We start from the raw sequence: 27,019 nt of genomic DNA on the forward strand, positions 1-27,019 counted from the left end.
GCACATGACACCTGCACGTTTTATTTTACCACGTTCTTCTCCCGTCGCATCGCTTTGGCTTCACACGGGGGTGCGCAGGCAACGGTTCCTGCTGTGTAGCACGTTTTGCGGCATCGCAAATACGTGCCTGCTCCTGCAGGACGACAAGACGCGGATGCCCCTGCCATGCCACGCGTGGGATCCACGCGACCGGGATCTACTGAACTGGCGAGAAACCGGCCGAGGATACGCACCAAGCACGGAGACGAAGCAAAAGGAAGCGTCTCTTTAGTAAAGGAACTACGCGCATCAAATGGCGCACTTTCTTGCAGTGAGGATACATACGTACCGCTTGTTGTTTCAATGCGTGATTTTGTAGAGGACAAAGCCTGTCGTCGGCACATCCTTGACGGTAGTTTAGATGGCTATATAAGCCGATTCCTTATGTATATATGTTGTTCTGTTGTTACATATAGGTTGCTGTGGAGAGAATGGCTGCTATCCTGTCACGCTGTGACCAAAGTCAGAAGCATTCGCAAAGAAAGCATCACTTTAAATGATCAGTTAGTGTATTGATTGATTTCTTACTCGATCACTCGCTCAGACCATAGTCAGCGATCGCGTAGATGGCTAACTCATACTTGATTGCTCCAGATTCGCACGCCTCGCAGCTACGTTCCGCAAATAAAGACAGTCGCAGTCGCCTCAACTGCGGCCCTCAGAGTTTACTGCGCAGCCTCCGTTAAGTCAAGTGAATTCTCCTCCAGATTTTGGTGCTTGATAAGCATGTATTGACGAGTTCATGCTCAACACAGAAACAGCCAACAACTCGTATTTCTACAAAAGTATTGGAATTCACGATAAGACAGATGACAAAGCCTCAGCAGCAATCGGCTATCTCTTTGTTTTCACGATTCGAGGTAAAACAAGCACGCCAAACACTTGCGAACTCTGCGAACCTCAGCAACCAGTTGGAGCTGAGAAAATGATAACGCTACCCGCGTAGCAACTAAACGATGCCGCGAGCCGCACAATGCTCTTCGAGTCGCGTTTGTGGGCTGCAGCCATGAGATAACGAACGCGCTTGCATATTGCGCCACTGCGTCCAGTGTGCGCGGGTTATCGGCTCGTTTGCGCGTACTTAACGAAACGCTCGCCGAACAGGCGCGAGAAATTTCCAGACAAAAGCGATTGTTCCAGGAGCTCTAACGTGACCGGGGAGCAGCACGATGTCCTCGCCGATGGCGTGGGTTAGGTTTGTGCGACTGCAGTGTACGTTAGTGTCCCTCTCCTCCTCTGCGCCCTCCTCGCCTTTCGTAAGCCATGTGACCAGAAAAAAAAACTGCAGCGGAAGGCAATGCTATTTCGCTTTGACACTAAACGAAAGTTACCCCCTTTAAGCGAAGAGAGCGTTTGGTTGGGCTGTTGAAACAACATTGCGGGTTTCGGCCCCTGATTTCGCCGGCGGTTACGTTAATTTGACGTCAAAAGATTGGAAAAAAAAGTCAGAATAGAATGCTCTCACGTTATAGAACGCCTGATGTGTGCGCCCTACTTGGTGCCATTAGCGGACAATGCAAGGGATTTAGGAGGACTCGCGAATACATGTGGCAATGAAGCGACTTGGGGAATCCGAGATTCGTGATGTTCACTGAAGAGACGAGTAATGATGTCGCATCAATTCAACATAAGGTCATATCCATTGCCCAGCAATATTAATACCTCGGTGTATGCATAAACGAAGGAAATACTTATTCAAGTGCCCGCGAAGGTAAGCCGAAACTGAAGGGGCAGCGGAATGCAGCGATAATGAAACCCGGAACCTGTGTCTGCGATAGACATGAGGCTGTGCGAGGAACTCGGAAAGGAGTAATGCAGGAAGCGCTGGCATTCGGAAGCGCCGTTGTATGTTTAAAATCAAACATTTCGGTGGTGGGAGAAGTTTAACCAGAGGTCGGTTCCGACCAAGGTTAAACCAGATTTGCGGCAGCGCAGAGTGACGCGAGTTGAGCTTCTTGTGGAGTCGCAGAAGGACACAGCACAATTAGTTTCTACAGAAAGGTTCAGCAACACGGATAAAAAGAACTGGCTGGCAGGAGCGCACGAATATGTGTACCCGAAGAGCGTGGACACGGAATGGAGGGAGAGGTTAAGAAAGCTTGTGACGAAGTTCAGGTTAATGAAAGGTGCCCTTGGATAACCTGAAATCATTAAAACGAAAATGAGAGGAACAGAGACGGTAAACTGAACTGAAAAAGAAAGAAACGAAAGAAAATCTAACTCAAGGAAAATTGAGTAATCCCGCTGGAAAGAAGTTAGCAAAAGAAATCCACATGACCCATCAAAGGTAGGAGCTGACTGTCAGAGGTCAAAAACGTAGCGTAGCAAAGAGAGAGAAAGCAAGGACAGGAAAGGCAGGGAGGTCAACCGGAATGGCACCCGGTTTGCTACCCTACACTGTGGGTAGGGGAACGGGGAAATATTGCCAACAGAATGAGGCATGTGGCTGCTGCAGCAGAAGTCGCGAGACGACTTAGCCCATTTTAATGGATGCCAGGATATTTCACGTTGCAATGAATGTAGGCAGCGGCCTCCTTTGAGAAGTGTTTGGGTTAAAAGCGGAGCGAAGCATTAACTCATCAGCGGTAGAGATAAGTGAGAAACGTTTAGAGCATTAGCGGAAAATGCTATATGTGGATGCCACGCGGTGTGGCAATGAGCAAAAGCGAGGTTTTCAGTGGTGTTAGCGAAGAACTCTGACCTTCTTTTTTTTGGCATATTTTGCAACTGGGAGCAGCACTTGCACGACAGACGTTCAGTAACATTGAAAACAGCCAAAAAATAAGACTGATACATTTGGTGAATATTGTTGATAGCACCTTTATCAAGCATATTTGACTAGTTCCATGATACGTCCCTGCTATTATTCAAGCTACTTCGGGCCAGATAGCCAGCAGTGGACAAAGCTTTTGTTCGGACACGCAGCACAGGGCCTTTGTAATGTGAAGTCCGAATAAACCAAACAACGGCTGTTTATTATCGGGGGCATCCTTCAACCTATGTCAATGATATTGTTATATTTCTGACTGTCTTTGTTGTCGCGTTCACGTAGGTATGTACAAAGAATACAGTACGAAAAAATAAACCTAAAATTGTATGCTGCGGATACACCACCCTTTTCAGCGCAGCAAATTCAGTTTGTGTGTCCCGCCAACATGCTGTGACGTGAAGTCGAAGCACGAACCAAAATATCGCAATGGTGGGACTCAAATTCAAAACGTTCATTTTTCTCGGTGGTAACGCGAATTACTTCGATTAAAATTTTCGTGGCGAAAGTTATTATGCTTCTCAAGTATACCTGATTTTTTTTGTGTATTTTTGCAGGGACAACCTTAGTGTGTTATCAATTTCTAAACATAAGCACAAATACCGTTTTTGCTACAGTGGGGCTTTTATTATATTATAGTCTGTGCGCAGCACATCGGGGAAAATAAATTTTTGAGGGATAGTACGTTTTTGGGAAAGTTTTATAAAAATATTTCCAGGTGTCCTTCCGTGACCGTGTTTTGTGAAAAATTTCCGCATAACGCTATTATTTGCGCATTTTCACCTCGGTGTTAAGGATTAAAGAACATAAAAGAATTTTGTGAAGCTGCTTTAGGATTAAATCACAATGTTCGGACAATGCAAAATCCCAAGATTGAAATGTTGCGCGAAATGGGCAATTTTTGGCAAATTTTTGTTTCCCACCTTGTTTTCCACCGTTTCGAGAAGTTTAATTGGTCTTCACGGATGCAAAGATATTTTTATGCTCAGAACATTTTGGGAAACGCAGCAGTAACGTGAAGAATGGCGATGGAAGTCCTTTGCCGGGACATTGCAACAAGTGTCCATGCAATCCCGTATTTGAAAAGACAAAATTCATGAATAAAGGGAAAATCGGACGTCCACCCGTTCGTAGCAATTGCTACAAAGGAAACCCATACGGGTTCCTCGAAAGAAAAGCCTCATAGCTGAAGAAAAATTCGTCCTGGTCCGGGGCATTTTCCCTTTATTCATTACTTCTCTCCACCTTGCGGGTTTCCGCAGAACTACTACGCCAGACAAAATTCATAGCGAAAGAAAAAAAATTCGCAGTTCCGCCGAAAGGCGAAGCAGTGATTGCGATAGCAAATTAGTGGATAGCTGTACAAAGTAAGGATAGTAGAAAGCGTTCTCTTTGTGTGTCTGCTTCTTTCTACGTCCTTGTTCAGTCGCGCTTGCTCATTTTATCATGGATTCAAACCAACTAGCCCGTCAAAATGTTTGAACTAAATTAACCAGCACGGTGTCACGCGCACACAGGTAAACATGAACACACATCGGTCGATGACAGCGGGAACTGTCTGTGAAAACGCTGGAGTTAGGAATCTCGGCAGCAGCCGCGAGCGAATTGACCTCCGTGCATATGTCGCTTCAATGCGTACTAAACGTCCAAAGCACAGCGTATCTGAGGCTAACAGCACTACGCGCACTATGCAAACATCGCAGATCGCTTTGAAGATGAGGCCCGCGCGGGCGCGCATTTTAGCCACGTCGCAGACCGCTTTCATCATCATCATCATCATCATCATCATCATCATCATCATCATCATCATCATCATCATCATCATCATCATCATCATCATCATCATCATCATCATCATCATCATCATCATCATCATCATCATCATCATCATCAGCCTGGTAACGCCCACTGCAGGGCAAAGGCCTCTCCCAAATTTCTCCAACAACCCCGGTCATGTACTAATTGTGGCCATGCCGTCCCTGCAAATTTCTTTATCTCATCCCCCCACCTAACTTTCTGCCGTCCCCTGCTACGCTTCCGTTCCCTTGGAATCCAGTCCGTAACCCTTAATGACCATCGGTTATCTTCCCTCCTCATTACATGTCCTGCCCATGCCCATTTCTTTTTCTTGATTTCAACTAAGATGTCATTAACTCGCGTTTGTTCCCTCGCCCAATCTGCTCTTTTCTTATCCCTTAACGTTACACCGATCATTCTTCTTTCCATAGCTCGTTGCGTCGTCCTCAATTTGAGTAGAACCCTTTTCGTAAGCCTCCAGGTTTCTGCCCCGTAGGTGAGTATTGGTAAGACACAGCTATTATACACTTTTCTTTTGAGGCATAATGGCAACTTGCTGTTCATGATCTGAGAATGCCTGCCAAGCGCACCCCAGCCCATTCTTATTCTTCTGATTATTTCTGTCTCATGATCCGGATCCGCAGTCACTACCTGCCCTAAGTAGATGTATTCCCTTACGACTTCCAGTGCCTCGCTGCCTATTGTAAACTGCTGTTCTCTTCCGAGACTGTTTGTTAAACATTACTTTAGTTTTCTGCAGATTAATTTTTAGACCCACTCTTCTGCTTTGTCTCTCCAGGTCAGTGAGCATGCATTGCAGTTGGTCCCCTGAGTTACTAAGCAAGGCAATATCATCAGCGAATCGCAAGTTACTAAGGTATTCTCCATTAACTTTTATCCCCATTTCTTCCCAATCCAGGTCTCTGAATACCTCCTGTAAACACGCTGTGAATAGCATTGGACAGATCGTATCTCCCTGCCTGACGCCTTTCTTTATTGGGATTTTGTTGCTTTCTTTATGGAGGACTACAGTGGCTGTGGAGCCGCTATAGATATTTTTCAGTATTTTTACATATGGCTTGTCTACACCCTGATTCCGTAATGCCTCCATGACTGCTGAGGTTTCGACAGAATCAAATGCTTTCTCGTAATCAATGAAAGCTATATATAAGGGTTGGTTGTATTCCGCACATTTCTCTATCACCTGATTGATAGTGTGAATATGATCTATTGTTGAGTAGCCTTTACGGAATCCTGCCTGGTCCTTTGCTTGACAGAAGTCTAAGGTGTTCCTGATTCTATTTGCGATTACCTTAGTAAATAGTTTGTAGGCAACGGACAGTAAGCTGATCGGTCTATAATTTTTCAAGTCTTTGGCGTCCCCTTTCTTATGGATTAGGATTATGTTAGCGTTTTTCCAAGATTCCGGTACGCTCGACGTTATGAGGCATTGCGTATACAGGGTGGCCAGTTTCTCTAGAACAATCTGCCCACCAACCTTCAGTAAATCTGCTGTTACCTGATCCTCCCCAGCTGCCTTCCCCCTTTGCATATCTCCCAAGGCTTTCTTTACTTCTTCCGGCATTACCTGTGGGATTTCGAATTCTTCTAGACTATTTTCTCTTTCATTATTGTCGTGGGTGGCACTGGTGCTGTATCAATCTCTATAGAACTCCTCAGCCACTTGTAATATCTCATCCATGTTAGTAATGATATTGCCGGCTTTGTCTCTTAACGCATACATCTGATTCATGCCAATTCCTAGTTTCTTCTTCACTGTTTTTAGGCTTCCTCCGTTCCTGAGAGCATGTTCAATTCTATCCATATTATACTTTCACATTTAAATAAATTATTGGGTTTTACGTGCCAAAACCACTTTCTGATTATGAGGCACGCCGTAGTTGAGGACAGTGGAAATTTTGGCCACGTGGGGTTCTTTAACATGCTCCTAAATCTAAGTACCCGGGTTTTTTTGCATTTTGCCACCATCGAAATGCGGCCGCCGTGGCCGGGATTCGATCCCGCGATCTCGTGCTCAGCAGCCCAACACCCTAGCCACTGAGCAACCACGGCGGGTACCGCTTTCAAGACACACGAGCGCCGGCAACGTTTTCCTACGGCGTCCACCAAAGGCGTCTACTAATGCGTCCGTGATTCGCGTGGTCAACGCCGTAGTAGACGGCGCGGTTGTCTCCACTCTGTATGGAGCGGCGGGCGAGGAGGACATCGAGGCACCGTAGCAGCCGCCGGGGAAGAACGCCCATCCTCCCTCGCATCACCCCCTGCCTCGCGCGCCACATGAGAGGGCACGCATTCGGGCCGCGTTCCTCGCTCACGCACGCGAGATTGAACCGCGTTCGCCCGCTCGCGGTCACAAACTTTCACTCATACGGAACCTCACGGCGATGGCAACGGCAGAAATGCGCCTGGAGTGTCCATACAATTGCTATCGTAAGAGAGAAAGAGAAATAACAGAAGCACATTAAATTCAAAAGCAAGGGGATAAATGTGCAGGTGCTCCCCTTTCTTACATTCTCGGAAAAAGAAATAGCTATTTTGTGCATGAAAAGTTATGATGTCGCTGATTTTGCTGATTTATATTTCACTGGTGTTCGCATGCCTATGCTGGAAAACGTATAAAATGGCTGGAGAACTTCAAATAAGACTTCCAGGTGGCAATCAGTGCTTTTCTGTGATATTTGTTTAATCGTGTCCTTGTTTTACTTGTGCTGTTTAACCTCAGTTCTTATTGTGAACCAACTAGCCACCACCAAGACCTTACTAATGATATCCATACTATGGTGCATACCAACACTGGAACATCCGGCAAGAAGCATGTCCGCTGGTTGATGATGGGGATTTTCATACTCTGACATGTACCCACGATCAAGGATCTGACAAATCGGGCCGCTAGCTTACATATTCTGCCTTACGCCAACTCGATTTTTGAGATGATCGACGCGTGCCGACGACGATTTCCATACAATTGCGCACGCCCAAAACGGTGGAGTTGACCAAGAAGCGTGTGGTACAATGGTACATGCCCACGACGGGGGATTGGCCAAGAAACGGGTGTACCACATATGGTGCCAACGCCACCTAGCCCTTCGAAATGGCTGTCCCGTGCTGATGGTGATTGTGATTTGCCTGCTATGGCATGTTCGCACAGCAAGGGAGCGGCTAAGAAGCGACAGGTATATTTCAAATAGATAAGAAGCGATGAAAAGAAATCGGAAAGAAGAGCCTATACAAGAGCTGTCACATTGCTTAGCACGCGTACGCCAGAACGCACGCGCGCTTCAGTTTCCTTTACTACAGAGGCGTAGAAATGATCATGGGTAAATTTATAGTATTTCATTGATCGCTTCGCGAAAGTTTCGTCTCACATACATTCCAACATGTGCGCTGGATCTGCATAACTTTTTTTTGTGCGGTTGCGTTGAAGATAATTGACGTGATGATTCCAGCCCGTTGCGAAATTCGTTGCTCTGCGAATAAGAACGCCGATTATCTTGCGCTTTGTATATGCAGGTGCGGTGTGTCACAGCTGGTGAGCGCGACCGAGGTCTTGCACTACGCGGCGCCTAATGGACACCGTCAATACAGTCATGCACGCGCTAAAGCTTTGAGCACACTCAAGACGGTGCTGTTGGATAGCGTGCCGTTGTTAGAGAGCTACATTTTGCGAGTTTGCTATGCTAAAGCGGCATGGAGCCAAATGAAACGCCAGTGCGATTTCCGATATTGATGGGGGGTCGCTACTCGTATTTGTACATGCAATATGACGTCTATGTGTGTTGTGTGTGTACTATTCAATTTTTTTTTCGTTAGACCCGTACAAATGTCGCTCGCGATGACCGCGAAGCCAGAACAAACCTGCGAGAAGCGACGTACCTGGCGAGTTTCCGCACACTTCGTGATTGTTGACGAGCGGCAACGAGCATTTCTTTCGTCGGCCGCGACGAGCGACCGTATGTGAACGAGCTCGCTTAATTCGTCACCGCATATCGCGCGACGAGTCGCGCGATATAGTTTCCCGATGTGAACGCGCCTTAATAGTTGAAGTCCGCCGGTTCGAGGGCAAACGTGACTGCTACCGCCCAACACCAACCACAAGAATGGGCGAGAGAGCCAACGAAAGCTATTGGCTTTTAAAAATTAAGGGATTTATGCGCAAAGTTAGCGGAGTGCAATGTGAATAAAAACCTTCAAGACTTAACAACTTCCGCAAGTTGCTCAGAGACTGCAGTATACGCACAAAGGCGTCCTGCTTCTTATATTTCGTCCTTCCCAGGCTGGCAGAACGATAAGAAGTGATGAGAGTAGTGGACAGTAATGGGCACAGACAGGCGTATCGTTTACTGTGTGGAGATGCTTTTAGTCATTGTGCGTACGTAGCACGTGTGCTGTGTCCTGCACCTATAACTTTTCTTGAAGATTTGTAAGGGCTTTCTGGTATATGTCATCGTTCTCAAGGCGAAAAATTTGCGTCCTTTCATTTCTTGTATTCCAGGGTCTCAAGGCACGCACACACACAACGTGTCACAAGTGAGTCAAGTCACTCCGGTCGTTAGCATTCGAAAGCGTGTAAACGCTCGGGACGCTTAGTAACGCCGACTTCTTTCTTGCGGCGCGTGGTTCAGCGTGGGAGCAGTTTCTGCGTGTTCCAGGTTGTCGGACGAAGAAAGGGTCTCCGCGTCGTCGCCGCCGTCGTCGTCGATCGAGACAACGGACGTTACTTTCTCTCCTACGACGATTCTCGGCATCTCGAGCAGCTCACCGCGGTCGCCGAGGACGTCCGTGTCGTTCAGGCTGCCGTTGTAGCTGCCCGCGGGCGACTGACCGCTGACGACGGTGAGCTGGGCGTCGCTGCCGTCGTGTTCGGCAAAGATGACCGCCCCGAGGATGGTCAGGATGGAGGCCACCGCCACGAGAATGCCCGCGCCGTAGACGAGGTTGGCGCGTCGTTCGTGGCTCAGCTCGGATTGCTGCCGCATTCGGGCGTCCCCGACGGCCAGCGCCTTGGTGAACTGGACCGGGTCGACGGGGGCGGCGGGGTCCTTGACCGGAGACATGGGACTCTGCCGAGGACCCGCCATGATGGGCGAGAGGACGGCGGGAACGCCGCCGCCGCCGCGAGCTGCGGCGGCAACGGCGGCCGACGCAGGATGCAACTCGGGTCGGTGGTCCACGTCCCGCAATGCGTCCAGGTTCGTCGTGGTCCAGTCGTACGTCGGCGGTGGACGCTGCTGCGCGGGCGTCGACCGAACTGCCGGCGACGGTTTGACCGACGCTGGCGGGGCCGGCGGAACCGTGGGTTTGCCGGTGGAAGCCATTCCTTTGCCTGAAAGGTTCAGGTGTTACCGGGTGTTTGCACTTGTAAAGCGCTTGGTGAGCAAATAGCGGTGGCTTGGCAAGGTCAGCTGGATGCGGACGGAACCTGGATCGGCGGTGGATGTTCTTCTTCTTCGTCTTCCGCAGTCACTGACGGCCTCACGCGAACGAGGCCGTGGCTTTGTCGCGGCGAGCGTAGTCGTTAATATATGGCTAATTATGGTAAACAAATGCATTTGCAGTGAAAAAAAAGGTATAGCAAGTAAAACGGCCTCATATGAATGCGTGCACTGATGCACATTCTAGAGTCTTATTAAGTGCCACTTAACTCGAACGCAGGAAGGAAGACGCTTTTACTCCAGGTGAGAAAATAAATGTGAATGCCATAGTCAAATACCCAGAATTGAAACTACCCAGCCATATATGGGTAACAATTCATGAAGAAAATGGAAATAACAAGGCAGAAAAGACGGTGTAAAAATGAAATATTATTCTCGGGTTTTACGTCCCGCGAAACAACAATCTGTTTATTGCATTGCATTGCAGGGGACTGTTCATTGATTGTGAGCAACTGGGCCTCTTGAACGCAAACCTACACCTATGTACATACACGAGCTTATTCCACGCCCATCGGAATGCGGTCGCCGCGGCGAGAATCGAACCCGTGACCATGAGCTGAGCAGCGCAGCATCACAGCCGCTGAGCTACAGTGGCCAGTGAGGTGCAAAAACGGCAAGCACAGCTAGATCATGGGAATCGGAGAGCTTGCAGGGCCTGGGGGTACCATGCTTAGTATTTTTCACGGGTAGCGTTAAAACCAGCCTGCGACGACACGTTTCCGGTTCGGTCTACACGGCGCTTTTGGCTCATACATATACTGCTTATACGGCGCTTGCAGTAGGTGAAGGGGTGGCCAAGGAGGGTGTCCTTCGTCACCCCGATGGCGCTATCGCTCGTGTGCGGGATGCTGACATCGTGCACCCATGGCTGGACCTCGTGCAAGGCCCGAATGAAGGCTCCCCAACCAGCCATTCCAAAATGCGCGTTAAGAATATCATCTATGACGTCAAGAGAAATGTGCCACACCATTGGCTTAATGAACTCCTCCTCCGCCAAAATCTGCTCTTGAGAAATCTCTGAGGACACGAAGAGCATAATGCGTTTTCACCTTTCTTTCTTTTTCATAAACGGTGTCCACGTCAAACATTCGTTCTGACAACATTTTGTGCTACGTTGAGGTCGCGCTTACACCACCTTCTTTTACTCTTCTTCATGAATAAATATAAGAATGAACATATGAGCTGTTTGTACGCTAAGGTCGAACGTGCAGCTTGCCGTGCAGAATTACGGTATACGTGATCCTAACGTCAACCTAGTCAATAGATATGTATTCAAGGCATTGTGCTACAGGAGCTCAAAAAAGCGGGCTTGGCGTCTTCAGAATGATTCTATTTTGTTTATGCGACTTACGTAGAAATGTCTGCTGACTATTATGCAGGTGTCGATAACGTAGCGTACACCACGTAAATCTACATAACCTACGCAGTTTTGCTAGGTGTAAATAAATAGATGACGACAATAAGCTTAGCACCTAAATTATCTGCATCGATTGCCTTGTGTTTATGCTAATGACTTTTTTCTTTGTTATTTTCCAATGGAAAATTGCAGTTGACGGTGAACTACACAGAGATCATCATCCGTATGGATTCGAGCAAAAGTTAACTCCAGTAGACTTTATGAAGTGGTGGAATTGCATTACACGAGCGATTATTTCATAGCCGAATCTATGATATACACCAAGATGCGTGTACGCAGGGTTGTTACAATGCGGGGGGGGGGGACAAAAAAAAAACAATTTGTGTTTGCGGGAACACTGTTTGTATACAGCAGATTTGGTGCCAACTTGTTCGGTGTATAGTTGCACAGAGAATCCAGGTATGCACGTGATCGGTAACCCCATCCCAGAAGAATCGAAATAAACAAATAAATATGGCTGCGCAATTTGTTGAGCCAGTCTGAGTAAGCCTCTAGAATTTAATGCCTAGGTATCGGGCAGGTATTTCAGCACAAGGAACCTCACTGCCGCCTTGTATGATCGTCTTTTTTTAATCATTGCACACATTCCGCGTAATTATATGTCCTTGGAATTTATCGTCATCACTTGTATTTGATAGAACGGCCAATAAAAGCAATGAAGGACGCGGGCAGCTTAAAAATAGACGACTTTATTTGTAGTCGCACAATCGTGACATAGTCCATGCAATCTCTCAGCTAACTCTAAAAGCCCGTGTCAAGACCGTCGATGCATCATGAGGCTCTGAACAATGAAATATTTATTTATTTGTTGAAATATTTATTTACGAACGTGTGAACCGTAGCTCCCCAGCCTATCAGTATATACCGTAGCGACCACAAGGCCGTTTTCACAACTACTACGACCAAAATATATTAACCCAGCGATCAAACAATAAATGAGTTCGTACCTTTGTTGACATTTCTGTCTCACCTCTATACCTCTATGTCGTGTGCTATACAATTTCGTTGGTCATCCACCTTTACAGAATGGAATGTCTCATGATATATATATATATATATATATATATATATATATATATATATATATATATATATATATATATATATATATTGTTACGTCCAAGCGCGTCAAAGGGACGCGGGGATCAAGAAGAGAGAAGAAGAGAAGAACGAAGACTGTGCAGCGGCCATTCCTGTTGTTCTGTTCGTAGCCTGCCGTTCCTGCTCTCGCACGCCTAAATAAACCCCTTTTCCCCGTGCTTGTAACAATATATATATATATATATATATATATATATATATATATATATATATATATATATATAGTCATGTGTGCGTCAGCTGGAGAATCTGGATGATTACAGCTACTGGCTAAGCACACGCATTTCCTGATAGAACGAAATTCTCATAGGTCTAGGCAGGCAACTCCTCCTTTGAACGGCGTGCCACTCAGTTTCGGTTATTCTCGCGACAAATTGAACAATGTATTGAGAAGCGTGTTTTGGTTGTCGTCACCTACTAGGAACTCTCGCCTATGCGTCGTACATCGTCGCTGTCACGAGTCTCGCGCTCAGTTTAGCAACGTCTCCTGCGCGCCGTCGCCGCGGGCGACGATGGCGGTGCCGTTACGAAATCTTCGCGCTTTCCCTCGTGCCTTCTCCTTGCCCCACGAGCAAGTTAAGTTATTAAGTTAAGAAATTGTTATGACAAATACCGTGACCCGAAAACAGCTTAGAGCATATTTTTGTAAAGAAATTTTTGAAATGTGATCTTTGTAATTATTGTAAATGTAACCCATTGTATTTGTAACAATACGTTGTATTGTATTTGTATATTGTATTTGTATTTGTACTGCTGCCATGTGAGGGCCTTCAGGCACATTCAAGCTGTATGTCGCAGCTTTTCGCCTGGAGGACCCCCAACAAGTTTGTTGGAAATAAAACATTTGATTGATTGATTGAAGTTAAGTTATGGGGTTTAACGTGCCAAAACCACTTTCTGATTATGAGGCACGCCGTAGTGGAGGAATCCGGAAATTTCGACCACCTGGGGTTCCTTAACGTGCACCTAATTCTAAGCACCACGGGTGTTTTCGCATTTCGCCCCCATCGAAACGCGGCCGCCGTGGCCGGCATTCGATCCCGCGACCTCGTGGTCAGCAGCCCAACACCATAGCCACTGAGCAACCACGGCGGGTGCCCCAAGAGCAGCAGAGAAGGCAGGATGCACGTGAGCTAACGTCGTATAGGGCCTGCGACGTACGTTCCCCGATCGCCAGGCTTCGATGCAAACTCAGCCACGAGTTCGTGAGCCGAAGGGTTCAAACAACTACGCGCGTGCCTAGCACTTTCCGTTATCTCGAAATATCGCGGACGGTGTTTTGTGTATCGGTGTCGCTCGGGCAGATCGAGGACTCCTTCGGGAGTGGCCGCGAAGGTGCGGTTCCGTGCAGGGGGTGTGATAAGCGCTGGCGAAAGCGAGATCAAACTGGATCTCGTGGACTTAAAGCTCGATGGAGCAGCGAGATTCGATAGCAATTCCACGGCGTTAACTTCTTGTTTACAATCCGAATCAAACGCCTTAAGGCAAGGGCGCAGTTGGTGACTAATATGCACGTCGTTTCGGCTCAATTTGATAATGCGGCTTTACATTTCCTAAGTTACAGCTGAGCTGTACGAGACACCGTAATGGCCGGCTTCAGATTAAAGTTTAGCATGTGATGTAGTCCATCACTGGACTACCACAAAAGCCACTGCCGCTGGCGCAGAAATCCAAGCTGCGACATCACCCTCTTGTGCTTGTGTCACACTGACGTAAATGTTGCTTTTTTTTGTACATGGGGACTGGTTTCATCAACTCTCCGACTCGGTTTGAAGTGATGCCGGAGGCCACTCATGATTGTAGCCGCAGGAATTTCGGCTGCTCCCAGACAAATCGAAAAGACAAGGGACCACAGTCCTATCCAACCCAGCTCGCGCTTCAGGCTCGATAGTAATAGCACCTCCGATTGTGTTAGGTTGGAGCGCGGGGTTGAAAAATCAAACAGGCGGCTGTCTTTTGAGCGCCGAAGTTTGAGTAGCCATGTACAGAGCGTGCTGCCGGAGCCCTCTAGAGGGCTCGAAAGCCAGCAGTGTATCATGCATTAGTAGAAAGTTTCCGCACATTTCGCTGATCACCGATAACGTAGTTCGAATCCATGCCCCAGGTTAAATGTTCTCCCAGGCAACCTTTCCTTATATAAATGACGCTGTTGCTATTTTTTTACATGTACCTGGAATCTTTGCTCTAAATTCTCATTTCTCTGTCGTAGTTGATATTTTGATATAACTTGATATAACGAAGTTTTCCGGTATGCAAAAAAAAAAACTTTTTGCTTTAGTATTAATGGATCCTGATATTCCTTTTACATGATCTGACCCGTGCAGTTTCATTTTCTGCTACGCGTTTTTTTTTTTTTTCGCTCTGCATGCTGCTAGCTTAAATTGCTTTGTATAGAGGGCAATATGGGCCGCCGTCAAGCTGTTGTTAGGGGAAGCTCGGACCCCCAGCCTTCTGCATCTTTGTTGATGCAGAGAAAATGCCGTTTTACTCTTTATTACGCCCCATTTCTATACGTCTACTGCCTTCTGACTATGAGTCCAACTTCGTTTTCCCAACTTGCTTATAAACAGCCTCGCTATGATGACGACCGCTACGTTCGCATCATTATAAAAAGCCTGTCTACCTTTAACCCATAACTGTTATTCTTTCTTGCGCTGATCCTTTCTTTCTATCTCCCTCTTCTACTCTGTTTCTCTTTTTATCCCTCTTAACCCTTCCTCCTGCGCAGGGTAGCCAACTGGAACTACCTCTGGTTAACCTCCCTGCCTTTCTCTGCATTATTTTCTCTCTCTCTCTCTCTCTTGCGCTGACAGGGACAATTGCGGAACGCTCTAAAACCATCAGTCAAATATGCCCTTGTTGTAGGCTCTGCACATTGCCAGAGACCAGCGTGTTAGCGTCTTACAAAAAAAAAAAATATCTCGCCAAACGCCGAGTAGCTATCCTTGTCACCGCCGCCGCCGCAACTACAAAGGACGTCCCCACCTCCTCACTTCTCCTTCTGCAACCCTATCGCTCCCGCGGCGCTTCCTTATCCGGGCGAGCTGGCGACGTAACAGAAACAAACTAATGAGCTGGCCGCACGTGAAAACGCTAAGCAGGATGCATAAAAAAATGACGCAAGAAAGGGAGGAACGGGTTGGGTGGGGGGTGCGGTTTCAGGCACGCGTTCCCGCGCGGTGTGTATACACGGGGCGCGCGGGGTCGCGGCACGCGAGGGAAAGCAGGCTGGCGTGTCAAGATCGCTGCTCCGATATTTCCGGTATACAAGCCGCGAGCGTCGCCAGCGCGGCGCGGCGCAAGGAAAAAACACAGGCCGCACGTTGCGGCAAGCACCCCTTCTCTCCCCACGCCGCTTTTCCTTCTCTCCGCGCTGTCGCTCAACGGCGGCCCGATTTAGAGCGGCTGGCATGAGACCAGCCCTGTTGCCAAATACAGCTGATCGTCGCCACCGCGAAGGCGCCAGCCAAAGAGCGCCGTAGTATGCGTGTTCCCTCGTCAGCTGCAGGGCTCTTGTAACGCAAGCTTGGCAGCGGTACTCCACTTACCACTGTGCGATTAAACTGCGGTTGTTTGACGGCCTGAAAACAGCACCGCGTTTTACGAGAGACCCCGCCGTAGAGGGTTACGCAATTATTTTGACCACCCGGGGTTACCTAACGCGTACCAAAAACAGGTTGCACGTGCGTTCGTGGCCCCCGTCGGCATGCGGCTGCTGCGGCCAGGGAATCGAGCCCGTGACCTCCTACCGAGCAGCGTGACACCGTTGTCGCTGAATCACCGCGAGGCCGTATACTACTGTACCATTATCGGAAGGAGCGTGCAGTCCTTTCTATTACCAGAAGTAATATTATTTTGCGGTATCACGGAAAGCCCACATCGGCCTGGCTGAAGCGTCCAGTTCCCTTGAACGAGTCGCAGTTTCGCCCTAAAGCCTAAAAATCGGTTGCGATAGCAAATTCGTGGACAGCTGTACGAAGCAATGATAGTAGTTCTATCGGCATCAGTGGTAATTGGTGGTAATCAGTGGTAATAATTATCCTACTAAATTTGATAAGGTATGCATTGTTAAACGCGCGGCGCATTATTCAACGATTGAAAAGTAACGAGTGCCTATTGAGGGCAAGTTGAATGTTTTTGACCAACACAACATTTGGGCAGTGGTCGCGAACGTAGGACGACAATGTGCCAACACATTCGACAGCACAGTCTGGGTCCATGACGTAAATGTCTATATAGTGGTTTGGTTGGAAGTAGTAATACTTGTGGTTGTTACTGTCACATTTGTAAAGCCACTCGAGTCAATTAGATTATTAAGACCGAGCGATGCGGAATTGTCTTCACGCACATATTAATTAATATATCCTCCCAAGACCACAATACAGCCGTTAATAAAACAAAATTCTAGAAAATTGTTTACGCAAAAAAAAGGGTCACTAGGGAGTTTTAGAATAGGGGCCCCAAACGTTTTGGGGCCCCAAAGAAATAGCGTCGAAGCCACTGCGCATGCGCAAGACGCAAACTGCGTTTGGGTTTTGCGTTGGGAACGCTATTTCACCGATTTAGCGGGAGCCCAAATAGCGGCCCCAAAAGTTTTGCGTCGGCAAACATGGCGGCACCCATCGAAGCGACGGCTCTAACCTAGCACAAAACTGGGTTCGATTCGTGGTAACGCGTGAAGTTCGCAAGCTAGGAGAAGTGACTGCGGTTATCGCTTTCTGTCAACTAGCGTGTGTTATGAAGATTGACTCATTAGACGCCGCTGATTTTGAATTCGATTGTGGATTTTATGGCTCGTAGGCCTAACATGGCTAAGCTTGGCTGGTGAAGGCTAGTAAAGTTGGTTTGCTCAAAACTAAGGGCAACTAACTGTTTGCTGCTTACAGAATAACCTCTAAATTGTAAGTAAACGCGAATACACGCAAGTCAAAATTATTATTCCTCTCATAAAATGGTATATTTTATTTAATTATTTCTAATAGCTTTTCTTTGACGCCGTAGTGGCGCTGTCAGCGCAAGACGCTATCCGCAAACGTAAAACCCTATTCTAAAACTCTTCACTCCTATGTGTCCCAATGCTGACACCCGCAAAACTCTTTGGGGCCCCAAACTATTGGGGCCCCTATTCTAAAACTCCCTACTGTTTCCACCCAGGGGCCCCCAAATAAACGATAAAATATGATTTTGTGATAACTTCATAGCGATTTGTTATAACTGAAAATTCATTAACAAGCTCGTATGCACGTGTAGAAAGATTGAACATATTTTGCCAGTCTGCCCCCTCTGGTTCCCCTGTTAAAATCATATTTTTGTTGTGGTTGTCATTATGTTTCATCATATGTAAAACAATCAAAATGTACGGAAAGGACACGTGTGAGCTCATCTAATTGATCGTGTTTATGCCTCGTGGAGGGAAAATGTAAGTGCGAGGTTGAGAACAAGTCTTTCTTTTTCATGCAGGTTGCCGCTTCAGAGGAGTATATGTAGAAACCTAGCACTGCACTGAATAATCGTGGAGTCTCTTTTGATCTCAGTAATATAACCATTCTGTGAAACTTTGAAAACACGGCATGAGAACGGCAAAAAGCCCGAAATATACGAAGCTTACATGTTATACAACAAAGACAAGCCTATTATGCGTGTACGTACCCTAAATTATTCTTTTTTGATAAAGAGGTCTACCGTTTGTATGTATATTCGCGTGCGCGGCTGTATTAGTTTCACCTAATAAGTAATCACATCTAACCACGCTGTCAATGTTTTACTTCCCCTTGTGATGCCCCCTTTCCAGCATGTATTTATATTTCTCGCTAATGAATGTTTGACGATTGACGATTAGCGATTGACTAGTAGTTACTAACAAATAATGTTGCTATCAGGTCAGCGCTTTGTCATTTTTCTGCTTTTTTTTTGTCCCGTGATATTGCGCTGTTTCAGGTCTGACCAATTTTGGGGTCACCTTCGCATTGCGTTCACAACTTGGGCTTCGCGTTAGTGATGTGAGGCTGTCGTCACTGGACGAATAATCTTTAACGTATCGTATTAATTAAGCTGCGAAGGACAACATCCGTATGAAATTTCTATCTTTGATTTAAATAATTGCGTGCAAAACTTGCTATGCTTGAAAATAAAGCCTGATGTTCATCTGACTCGTGCAGTAAAGCCAACTTACCTTTAAGCTGGGTATCCGATAAGGCAGCTACGTTGCGGTCTCTACTCTGAAAACGAAAAGAAATGTACAGTGAAGAGCAATTATTAAATTAAGAAGTGGGCACAAAGCTTCTGAAAAGAATAAGCTTTACTATTTCGTCACCGAAAATACGCAAATCACGAGATCAGTAGACTTAATACCTTGAGCCAATTGTGGAGGACTTCGAGAGACTTCGTTTTTTTTTTTTCATTTCGCGATAACGATTGGACTGGCTAGTAGATGTTTTAGACGCTTATTAGTATATGGTTTCGAATAACCTGGTTGTTCCGTGCCAGTATTTCAGTTTTTTTCTAAGTAATTAGGATTAAGTAATTAGGCTGCCAATATACGCATTGCCCTTTACGGAATACAGGAACGATGGAGACGCACACTCCAGCAGCACGACTAGGAGCAACATCTTGTGGTGGTTTATTCCATTGCAAAGCGTGCGAGACATTTCTGTACTTCGTGCAGTTGTCATCATAAGATAAGAAAAGATGCACTATACAGAGGTGATTATGCGGCTGCAGACACCGTTAGGACAGCTGTTAGCTTGCACATAACCTTTTACGCGCCAAGAAAATTTACACCTTTAAGTGTACTAAGGTTGCAAAATGATTTACAACTCACACTCTTAGAAGGAGTTAACGGTGTAAGTTATGAACAGTAAACACCCTTAAGGGCGTAAATCCTTTCACAGTACAGAATCCCTCAGTTTTCGAAGTCTGTTCTTATTATCAACCAGTTTGTTACGATTCGCTAGCTGCTAACTTTCGGCACTAGCATGCGAACCACATTCGCTCCCAAGTATGCCAAAGTTTTCATGGGACAGCTTGAAGCAGACCTGATAAAATCCTACCCTTTAAAATCACACATCTGTCTGCGTTACATTGACGACATACTTATAATATGGGAACACGGTACAAGCGCGTTAACCGACCTAATTAGCTATTTCAACTCCTTTCACCCGAGCATTGAGTTTACTGCTCACAAAATTAAAAACACCGCAAATAGTTATACACGCGAGGTGAAAAGTACCTTTACTTGTACTATTTCGAGTGTGGTTTATACGCTTGAATGTTCCAATGTGTCAGTGAAACGGGACAATGAATGAACGTCAGGTTAAACGGACATCGCCCGGACACAGCTAAAAAGCTTTTCAAAGCCGCCGCCCAGCATTTCAACCAACCCGGTCATAACTTTGATGAACCTAAGCTATACACTTTACAGTCAAATTTCCGTTCTGAACTAGAAAGAAAGTACAAAAAATTATACCTCATCCATAAGTTCAAGACATTGCAACCAATAGGCATAAACGTTTCAAAGGGAGCTTTAGAATCCATTCGCCGTGGTAAATTTCAAGCTGTAGACAACAGTAATTGGTTATTTTTATTTCGTTGCTTAGTGTTTTTCGTTCTTCCCTCTCCTTCATTTTATTTATATATTTATTCCATTTTGGTAATTTTTTTCATGAACACTATTTTCTGCGGCTCACTTATTGTCACTTTCAGGGAGACGGTAGACCACGGACCTCCAGCGAAGCAGGTAATAACGGGGTGCCATGCGCACCGCCGTTGACACGTCGACTGACACACGGCCGTGTCACCGGCCGTGCCCATAGCACCCATTTATTTTCAGTTCTGCACCCTCGCCGCTAACGCGCCTTCGCTCGTTGCCTCACCCCACTCGCCTTACCCTCTCTCCCCTTTAGAAGAACCGTACCTATATATATTGTGCCGTGGAAATCATATGTTTCCTTGAAAAAGACAAGACCACTCGTCGAAACGTTGGCTCCTGCTTTTTTGGTTGTTCTGGTTTTGCTCGTCGTCTTGCATTTCCACCTCCCGCTTTCCCCGTGTTTTACCTTGCACACGCGCTGTGGTATAAACATCACCACACATTTAGGTATATCAGAATAAGCGTTGATATCCTGTATTTATTGCTACTGCTACGCTTGCGAATGTCCCACAATCGAACTGATTTAGTGAAAAAAGAAAAAAAGAAAGACTTCCTGCAGCAAGATACGCCGACGCCGTTTAATACCCGAGTGAGACGGAGCACGTGCTAAGCGACACCGACAGAACAAGGGCCGAATACACAAAGGTTTTCGTTCGTAAGCCCTCTTTGCCATTGGCTGGCTGGCTTCGCTAATAATATGTTCAGCATCAGGATTGGTTGGAATTTCGTTTCCGGGATCACTATAGCTCAAGAACGTTTTATTAATACGGTTCCATGAAAAGAGCTTGGTGTAGCAACATCAATGGTGAGCGACACCGAGTCGGCGCATGTGGCAGCGATTGCGCTCGCCACAACAGCCTGTCAGGTACAAATGACAATTTTTACATACTCACAAGCAGCATGCAGAAATTTTCAGAAAGGACGTATCTCCACAGTGGCACTCGATATACTACCCAAACTACATAAACCCACCAGACATTCATATTGCGTGCACGCCTGGACACATTTCCCTAGCGGGGAACATGCTGCAGCCGGAGGTCGTACCTACCGGGCTTGCCCGAGAGGCGATCGTACTTCTATGCCTATCCCAAAACGATACAAAGATATTCTAGAACATTACGGGTTAGACAGATGGAAATAGCCACCAGCTTATTCCACGCTCAGTAGGGAGGAAGCCGGGCAGCTGCCAAGACTCCAAACAAACTCCTTCACACACGCCACATTACTGCAGAAGATGCATACTACACTATCTGAATACAACTGCCAGTTCTGCGGAACATCCAATGCGTTCTGTCATAATATTTGAGTGCAACGGCGTCACGGATGTGTCAGCAAATCGAGCGCCATATGAACAGCGGTGGGTGGGCCAGCTGATCAACGACAGGTGGACCGAGCAAGGCGCACAGCTGAGGGCCATGGTATTCTGGACCAATGAAAGCCACTCACCTGAGTGCGACATTTGCAAGATCGCCGGCTCTATTTAAATAGAGTATACTTCATCATCATCACCATGCATTTTGTGTGCCCAGTTTGAAGTCTGCGCACCTCGGCTAAATTATTCACAGCGTATGGCCTCCGTAAGTGTAGACTACCGTCGCTTCATCATCGTGCGAGGTGTACGCGGGGCGTACAGGCAATTTCGGCCACATTTTTTTCTAGCTGTTGAATAATAAATCGGACTCTATAAAGTATCTTTTGCAGCAACTTTCTCAACTTCGAAGTTAACTTCGAAGCAAGCACGCCAGCGTTCTTGCTGAGCTGCTGTGTGCGTGCACTGGTGTGGGTTTAAAGGACAGCACATTCCAGACTGACGTTATCTGTGTGTAACAGGGTGCCGATGGTCTCACTTCGCGCATTATTGAAGTGCTACGACAGCATTGTGGGACGCCTGGTAGCTGCCAGGGCGCTGTTCCTTCTGCACGGAAGGAGTTGCATTGCTCGCTGCGTCGCGCCGCCAACATATCGCACAACGTCCGAGGAGTTGAAGTGCAGCGCTAATCCTGTCGCACTGGCGCACATTTGCCCCGGCCGTTTCATTAGGCGATCTAGCCCCAGCAAAGTGCATGTTTTTCGTATTTTTTCCGCTCAGAGCGATGTGGTGCTGTGAGCATGTATCATATAGAGCATATGTAATGTCCCGTGATGTAGGTTGGGCTGTTGGGTTGATGTTGGGTTGAGGTTGATGTTGGGTTGTTGGGTTGATGTAGGTTGGGTTGGGCTGTTGGGCTTATCCTCGCAAGCGAGAGCTTGCGAGGATAAGCCCAACAGTATCTTGATGCGGCGGTGTCTTCGCGAGCTCGCAAGTGAGGAAGGCGGGGAGATGCGCGCGCGCTAGGAGGGGGCGGGGAAAGTGGCAAATTTACTGAGCATTTCTTCTATTTCAGCTGCTGCAGCTGTGCGCAACATCATGCGTCCTGTCTTGGAGGCAGTCTGCGCTGCTTTCTAAGTCTAGCCGGTCGGATGCAGCTGATGGCGTCGTGTGCGCTGCGGTCTCGCGCGCCTTGCTCGCGTTGGAGCAAAGCGGCAGCACAAAGCGGAATTCGCTCACCGCTGCTGCCGCTCTTCCTCACGCCAGCGTTCTGACAGCGAGTGTTCGCGGTCATCCAGTGAGATGCGTTCGTGGTTGCTTGTGCGCGCGTGACAACGTGCTTGTTAATTTAGGTCGTAAGCAAACGTCTACAGCAGTCTATGCAGATGATAAAACGACTAATCTTACTTGGTATAGCAGTACAATATTTTTCTATCGCAATCAGTGCTTCGCCTGTCGGGCGAAACTGTCACTTCCTTTTCACTTTTCAATGAAACGTAAGAGCCAATTTCCTCTATGCTTCTTCCGGCTCCATGGTCTGCTTTTTTGCTAGAGCAGAAATTCGGGCTCTCGGTTATTCATAATGATCTATTAAAAGTGCGGCAAAAACTGGCCTCTTAAGTCTGCAAAGCCGGTTTTACATGTCACAGTGTATGAAAGCAGTTGGAAACCAGTGGAAGCCCGCGCTGTGTATGTTTCTTCTATGTTCGCGCCTCTTCTCACGCACGGTTTTTGGATGTTGTGTTCTATTTATATGGCTGTAAGGAACAATAAATTGAATCCCTGGTTTCCCCTTGCTCTGCTGCCTCATTACATAGTGAAGCCGCAAATCTTGGGCATACTTGATGCGGTGAAGCAACATGCAAGGTTTTTGTGCGGCTGTTACTAGAACATCACAGGTGTGTTAATTTTTTTGTGAAAGGCGCGAATTTTGAAGAATTGGAAACAACGTTTGGCTAAAGCGCGTCGCAAATGGGAGACTATGGTGAAACTAACCCTGTATAAACCAGCCGTCGCTATAAATAAAAGCTTGCGTTAGATGATGTGGGCCGGACGAATAAAAGTGGCAAGTATTCAACTGCTAATATGTCGGTGGTATGGTCTGGGCTGCAAAGTTGAGCTTCACATCGAGGATCATTAAAACGTATTGAGATCGAATCCCGGCCACGGTGACCGCACTTCGATGGAGGTGGAATGCGAAAACACACGTGCATTTAGATTTTGGTCCACGTTAGGGAAACCTCGGTGGTTCAAATTTCCAGAGTCCCCATTACGGCGTGCTTCACAATCAGAAAGTGGTTTTGGCACATAAAAACCCACAATTTCATTTTTAAAACTTATTGGCGAATAACGGCAGAGACACGTACCGTGAGCGGGACACTGGAAAATTTTGCTGGTGTCTATTGCAAACGCCAGTTGTCAGGCTGCTGACAGGTGAAAAAGGGAGAACCATGATGCTTAAAGGCTTCTCCGTACTTGACATATTTAAAAGGTCCATTTAGATACGTTCACTTTAAGAGTTCATTTCAAATTATTGCAGTAAATATACACTCACCGAGGCTTTCACCTTGGATGGCGAAGTAGGTCTTGGCATTGCCGACCGGCTGGTTGTGGCGGCCTTCCGGGGCGGAGGAAGTGGCATTGTGATCCTCCCCCGGCCAGCACTTTTGGTTCGCGCATATCCGAGCGATGGCCAGGCCCGAAGCGAAGAGGGGCCATTGAAGAGTGCATGTCAAAAGATAGAAAAAGGCAGAGAAAAATACGCATAAAATCGTAACTACATACTTTTTGTACGCTTCATTGATTTATGTATTAGAAGTGTTGCAAAGAAGTTTGCTGCCAGCACCTACGAACAGGAACTTGCGGATTAAACATGGCGATATTCATTGAAACGAATCCTTGCAGCAACAAAATAGTTGGATACCACCGTTATTTGTATCTAGACACGACGCTATCGAGGAGACACTACACTTTCCCAAAAGCCTCAGCAGTAGTCGAACGAGGCATGTCCCAGGCCGGTGCTAACATTTTGACGCAGGGTCTTGACCTCGTGAAGGCAACAACCGCTACAACTTGGCAGCGTTTTTATTGCTCACGATCGTTTGCCACCAAATGGTCAGGAAAATTAGGCGCGTCCGGTTTCTCAACCCCCGCCGTCCTTGAGAAAGAGTGAGCTGTACAAAAGCTCCTAGCAAAAGCAGGTTATGCTCTGACGAAAACAGTTTGCCGAAACACTCGCTTTCGCCTGACACATGCCCTGTTTCAACTGTTGATGACTTGAAGCCTCCATATTCTTGCGGACTCGTGTCCACTTTTGCTTTACGCAATGCTTGTGATAGGGCACAAACTTTGGCAGCATCATCAAGAACAGCGATGGATGCTCAGTAATCGAACTGTGACTTGCAGTCACTCTCTAACAAGTACAAGAGAGGCATACGTATCCGCATATTCTACAGGGAAACAGCGCGAAAAGACAAATGACAAGAAAGGGTACCTGTTTAAAGAGGAAAAGAACCACGACTTCAGACGGTACGTGACGAAGGAGTGCTCGTCCTGTCCACTCCTTCTTCACGTCCCGTCTGAAGTCGCAGTCCTTGTCCTCTTTAAGGATGTCGGACCAACTGGCCCAAAGTTCCCCCCTCTTGAAGGAAGGGGACACACACCAGCACTAGTGTGTGTTCCCCTTTTTGTCCCTCGTATTTTCGCGCTGTTCCTTGGTAGAGTATGTATGTACTTACTAGCACGAGGCGTTGCGGTATGCGCATATGTTTGCGATACCAAGCAAAGAGAAAAGTCAATGTCAGAACCCTCATCATTATTGTCGAACGCACAAAATAAGCATTTAATGAGGCAAGTTGCTTTTTCATATCTGAGTAAATTGTGCTACGCGGGCGACTGGTAAACCCAACGGCAAAGAGATGAGACTAATCCACGCCAGGAGGTGGCTTGCGCACTTCATCTCGCTCTTTGTCGCGTGACCATTTCGTCGTCTTTACCAATAACATGTGTAACAGTTACAGGGTATAAAAAGAAACGTTACGTTTGTTGTATCACAGAGGGAAGAAAAATCTGGCAGTGGGCAGAAACAAAGGTAGTCAATGATATTAGAATCTGTCAGGTTAATCACGAGCACTATCACGTAAACTCATTCCAATGTGTTTCTTCCATTTGTGTCGTTAGCTTTTAACGATTGGCAACCCGCCGTGGTTGCTCAGTGGCTATGGTGTTGGGCTGCTGAGCACGAGGTCGCGGGATCAAATCCCGGCCACGGCGGCCGCATTTCGATGGGGGCGAAATGCGAAAAACATCCGTGTGCTTAGATTTAGGTGCACGTTAAAGAACCCCAGGTGGTCAAAAGTTCCGGAGTCCTCCACTACGGCGTGCCTCATAATCAGAAAGTGGTTTTGGCACGTAAAACCCTAAATAATATTATTATTATTTAACGATTGGCAAAGAAAGCCTTCTTGGGCACGCGCACTACCACTGTTCGTCACACCACTTCATGAAAAGCGCGCACACTCCCCATTCCTACTTATATGTACACACTGATTATGCATGGTGAGGCCGAAAAAAATTATTTCCATATTTGAGAGCTTTTACTGATTACCTCTCCGCTATTGGCTAAGGTTTTTTTTTAGAGGATACACCTGCTTTATCTGTCTGACACGTGACGTGAGAAAACCGCGAAATCTCGTGACGTCAACTTGACGTGTGCGCAATGCAGTGCATTAATATGTCTCACAAAACTGTTTTTTTCTGTTATAGACGTAGACTGCCACATTCGAAAAGGAATACTAAATCGATGACTGCCCATTTTGACATGAATCTGAAGAAGGGAGTACGAGAGGGTTGACAGAAAAAACCTTACGTGTGCTACTATTTTTTAAATTCCTTTTTATATTCAAGATATTATGTTTCGTGCAGTTGTGCTGCTTTAGTTGACCGAACATGCTTGACGGGAAGTGCGCAATGAGATAATACGCGGCCTGTTGACAATGTGTACAATGTGGGCCAGGATATAATGAAAAAGGCAAGCAAAGTTGACCCATTAAATAATTCACAAGCAGCCCCGTTAGCCTAGTTCGTGCAAATTGTTCTGAGTCACACGGAAAAGTTGTCACTGCAAGGGCAAAAAACAACAACATGGGTATGCGGATATTCAGAATTTCGAATAACAATCGAATAGCCCCTTGCTAGCCGTTTCATATGCTATTCGAGAATTATCAATTCGAAGTTGCCGAACATTCGTGAAGGGAAGCGCATTAGAGGATGGCAGAAAACTAGGTGGTGCGACGACATTAGGAAATTTGCGAGTGCAAGTTGAAATCGGTTGGCGCAGGACAGGGGTAATTGGAGATCGCAGGGAGAGGCATTCGTCCTGCAGTGAACATGGAATGGTTTCACATTGTTAGCGCTAAATGCCACATTTTCACAAATTGAGACGCTGTTCATATTTTCAACTTTAGTGCTGTTTTATTTTGCGCATGCT

The 27,019-nt window shown here is 46.7% G+C and overlaps 1 protein-coding gene across 4 annotated transcripts in view; it reads right to left on the bottom strand.

The window, feature by feature from the left end:
* The window catches only part of Eip63F-1 (Ecdysone-induced protein 63F 1), an 88,055-nt gene that overhangs the window by 34,396 nt on the left and 26,640 nt on the right, over positions 1-27,019 (bottom strand). For all 4 annotated transcript variants that reach the window (XM_065455865.1, XM_065455860.1, XM_065455845.1 and 1 more), the window contains 2 exons: positions 24,086-24,194; positions 18,747-18,792 (listed from right to left, as the gene is read on the bottom strand). In XM_065455865.1, coding sequence (XP_065311937.1) covers positions 18,747-18,792; positions 24,086-24,172 — 133 coding nt within the window. In that variant the 5' untranslated portion in view covers positions 24,173-24,194. The remainder of the gene's footprint in view (positions 1-18,746; positions 18,793-24,085; positions 24,195-27,019) is intronic.

The sequence above is a fragment of the Dermacentor albipictus genome, chromosome 8 (genome assembly GCF_038994185.2).
Source record: "Dermacentor albipictus isolate Rhodes 1998 colony chromosome 8, USDA_Dalb.pri_finalv2, whole genome shotgun sequence".
Classification (NCBI taxonomy): domain Eukaryota; kingdom Metazoa; phylum Arthropoda; class Arachnida; order Ixodida; family Ixodidae; genus Dermacentor; species Dermacentor albipictus.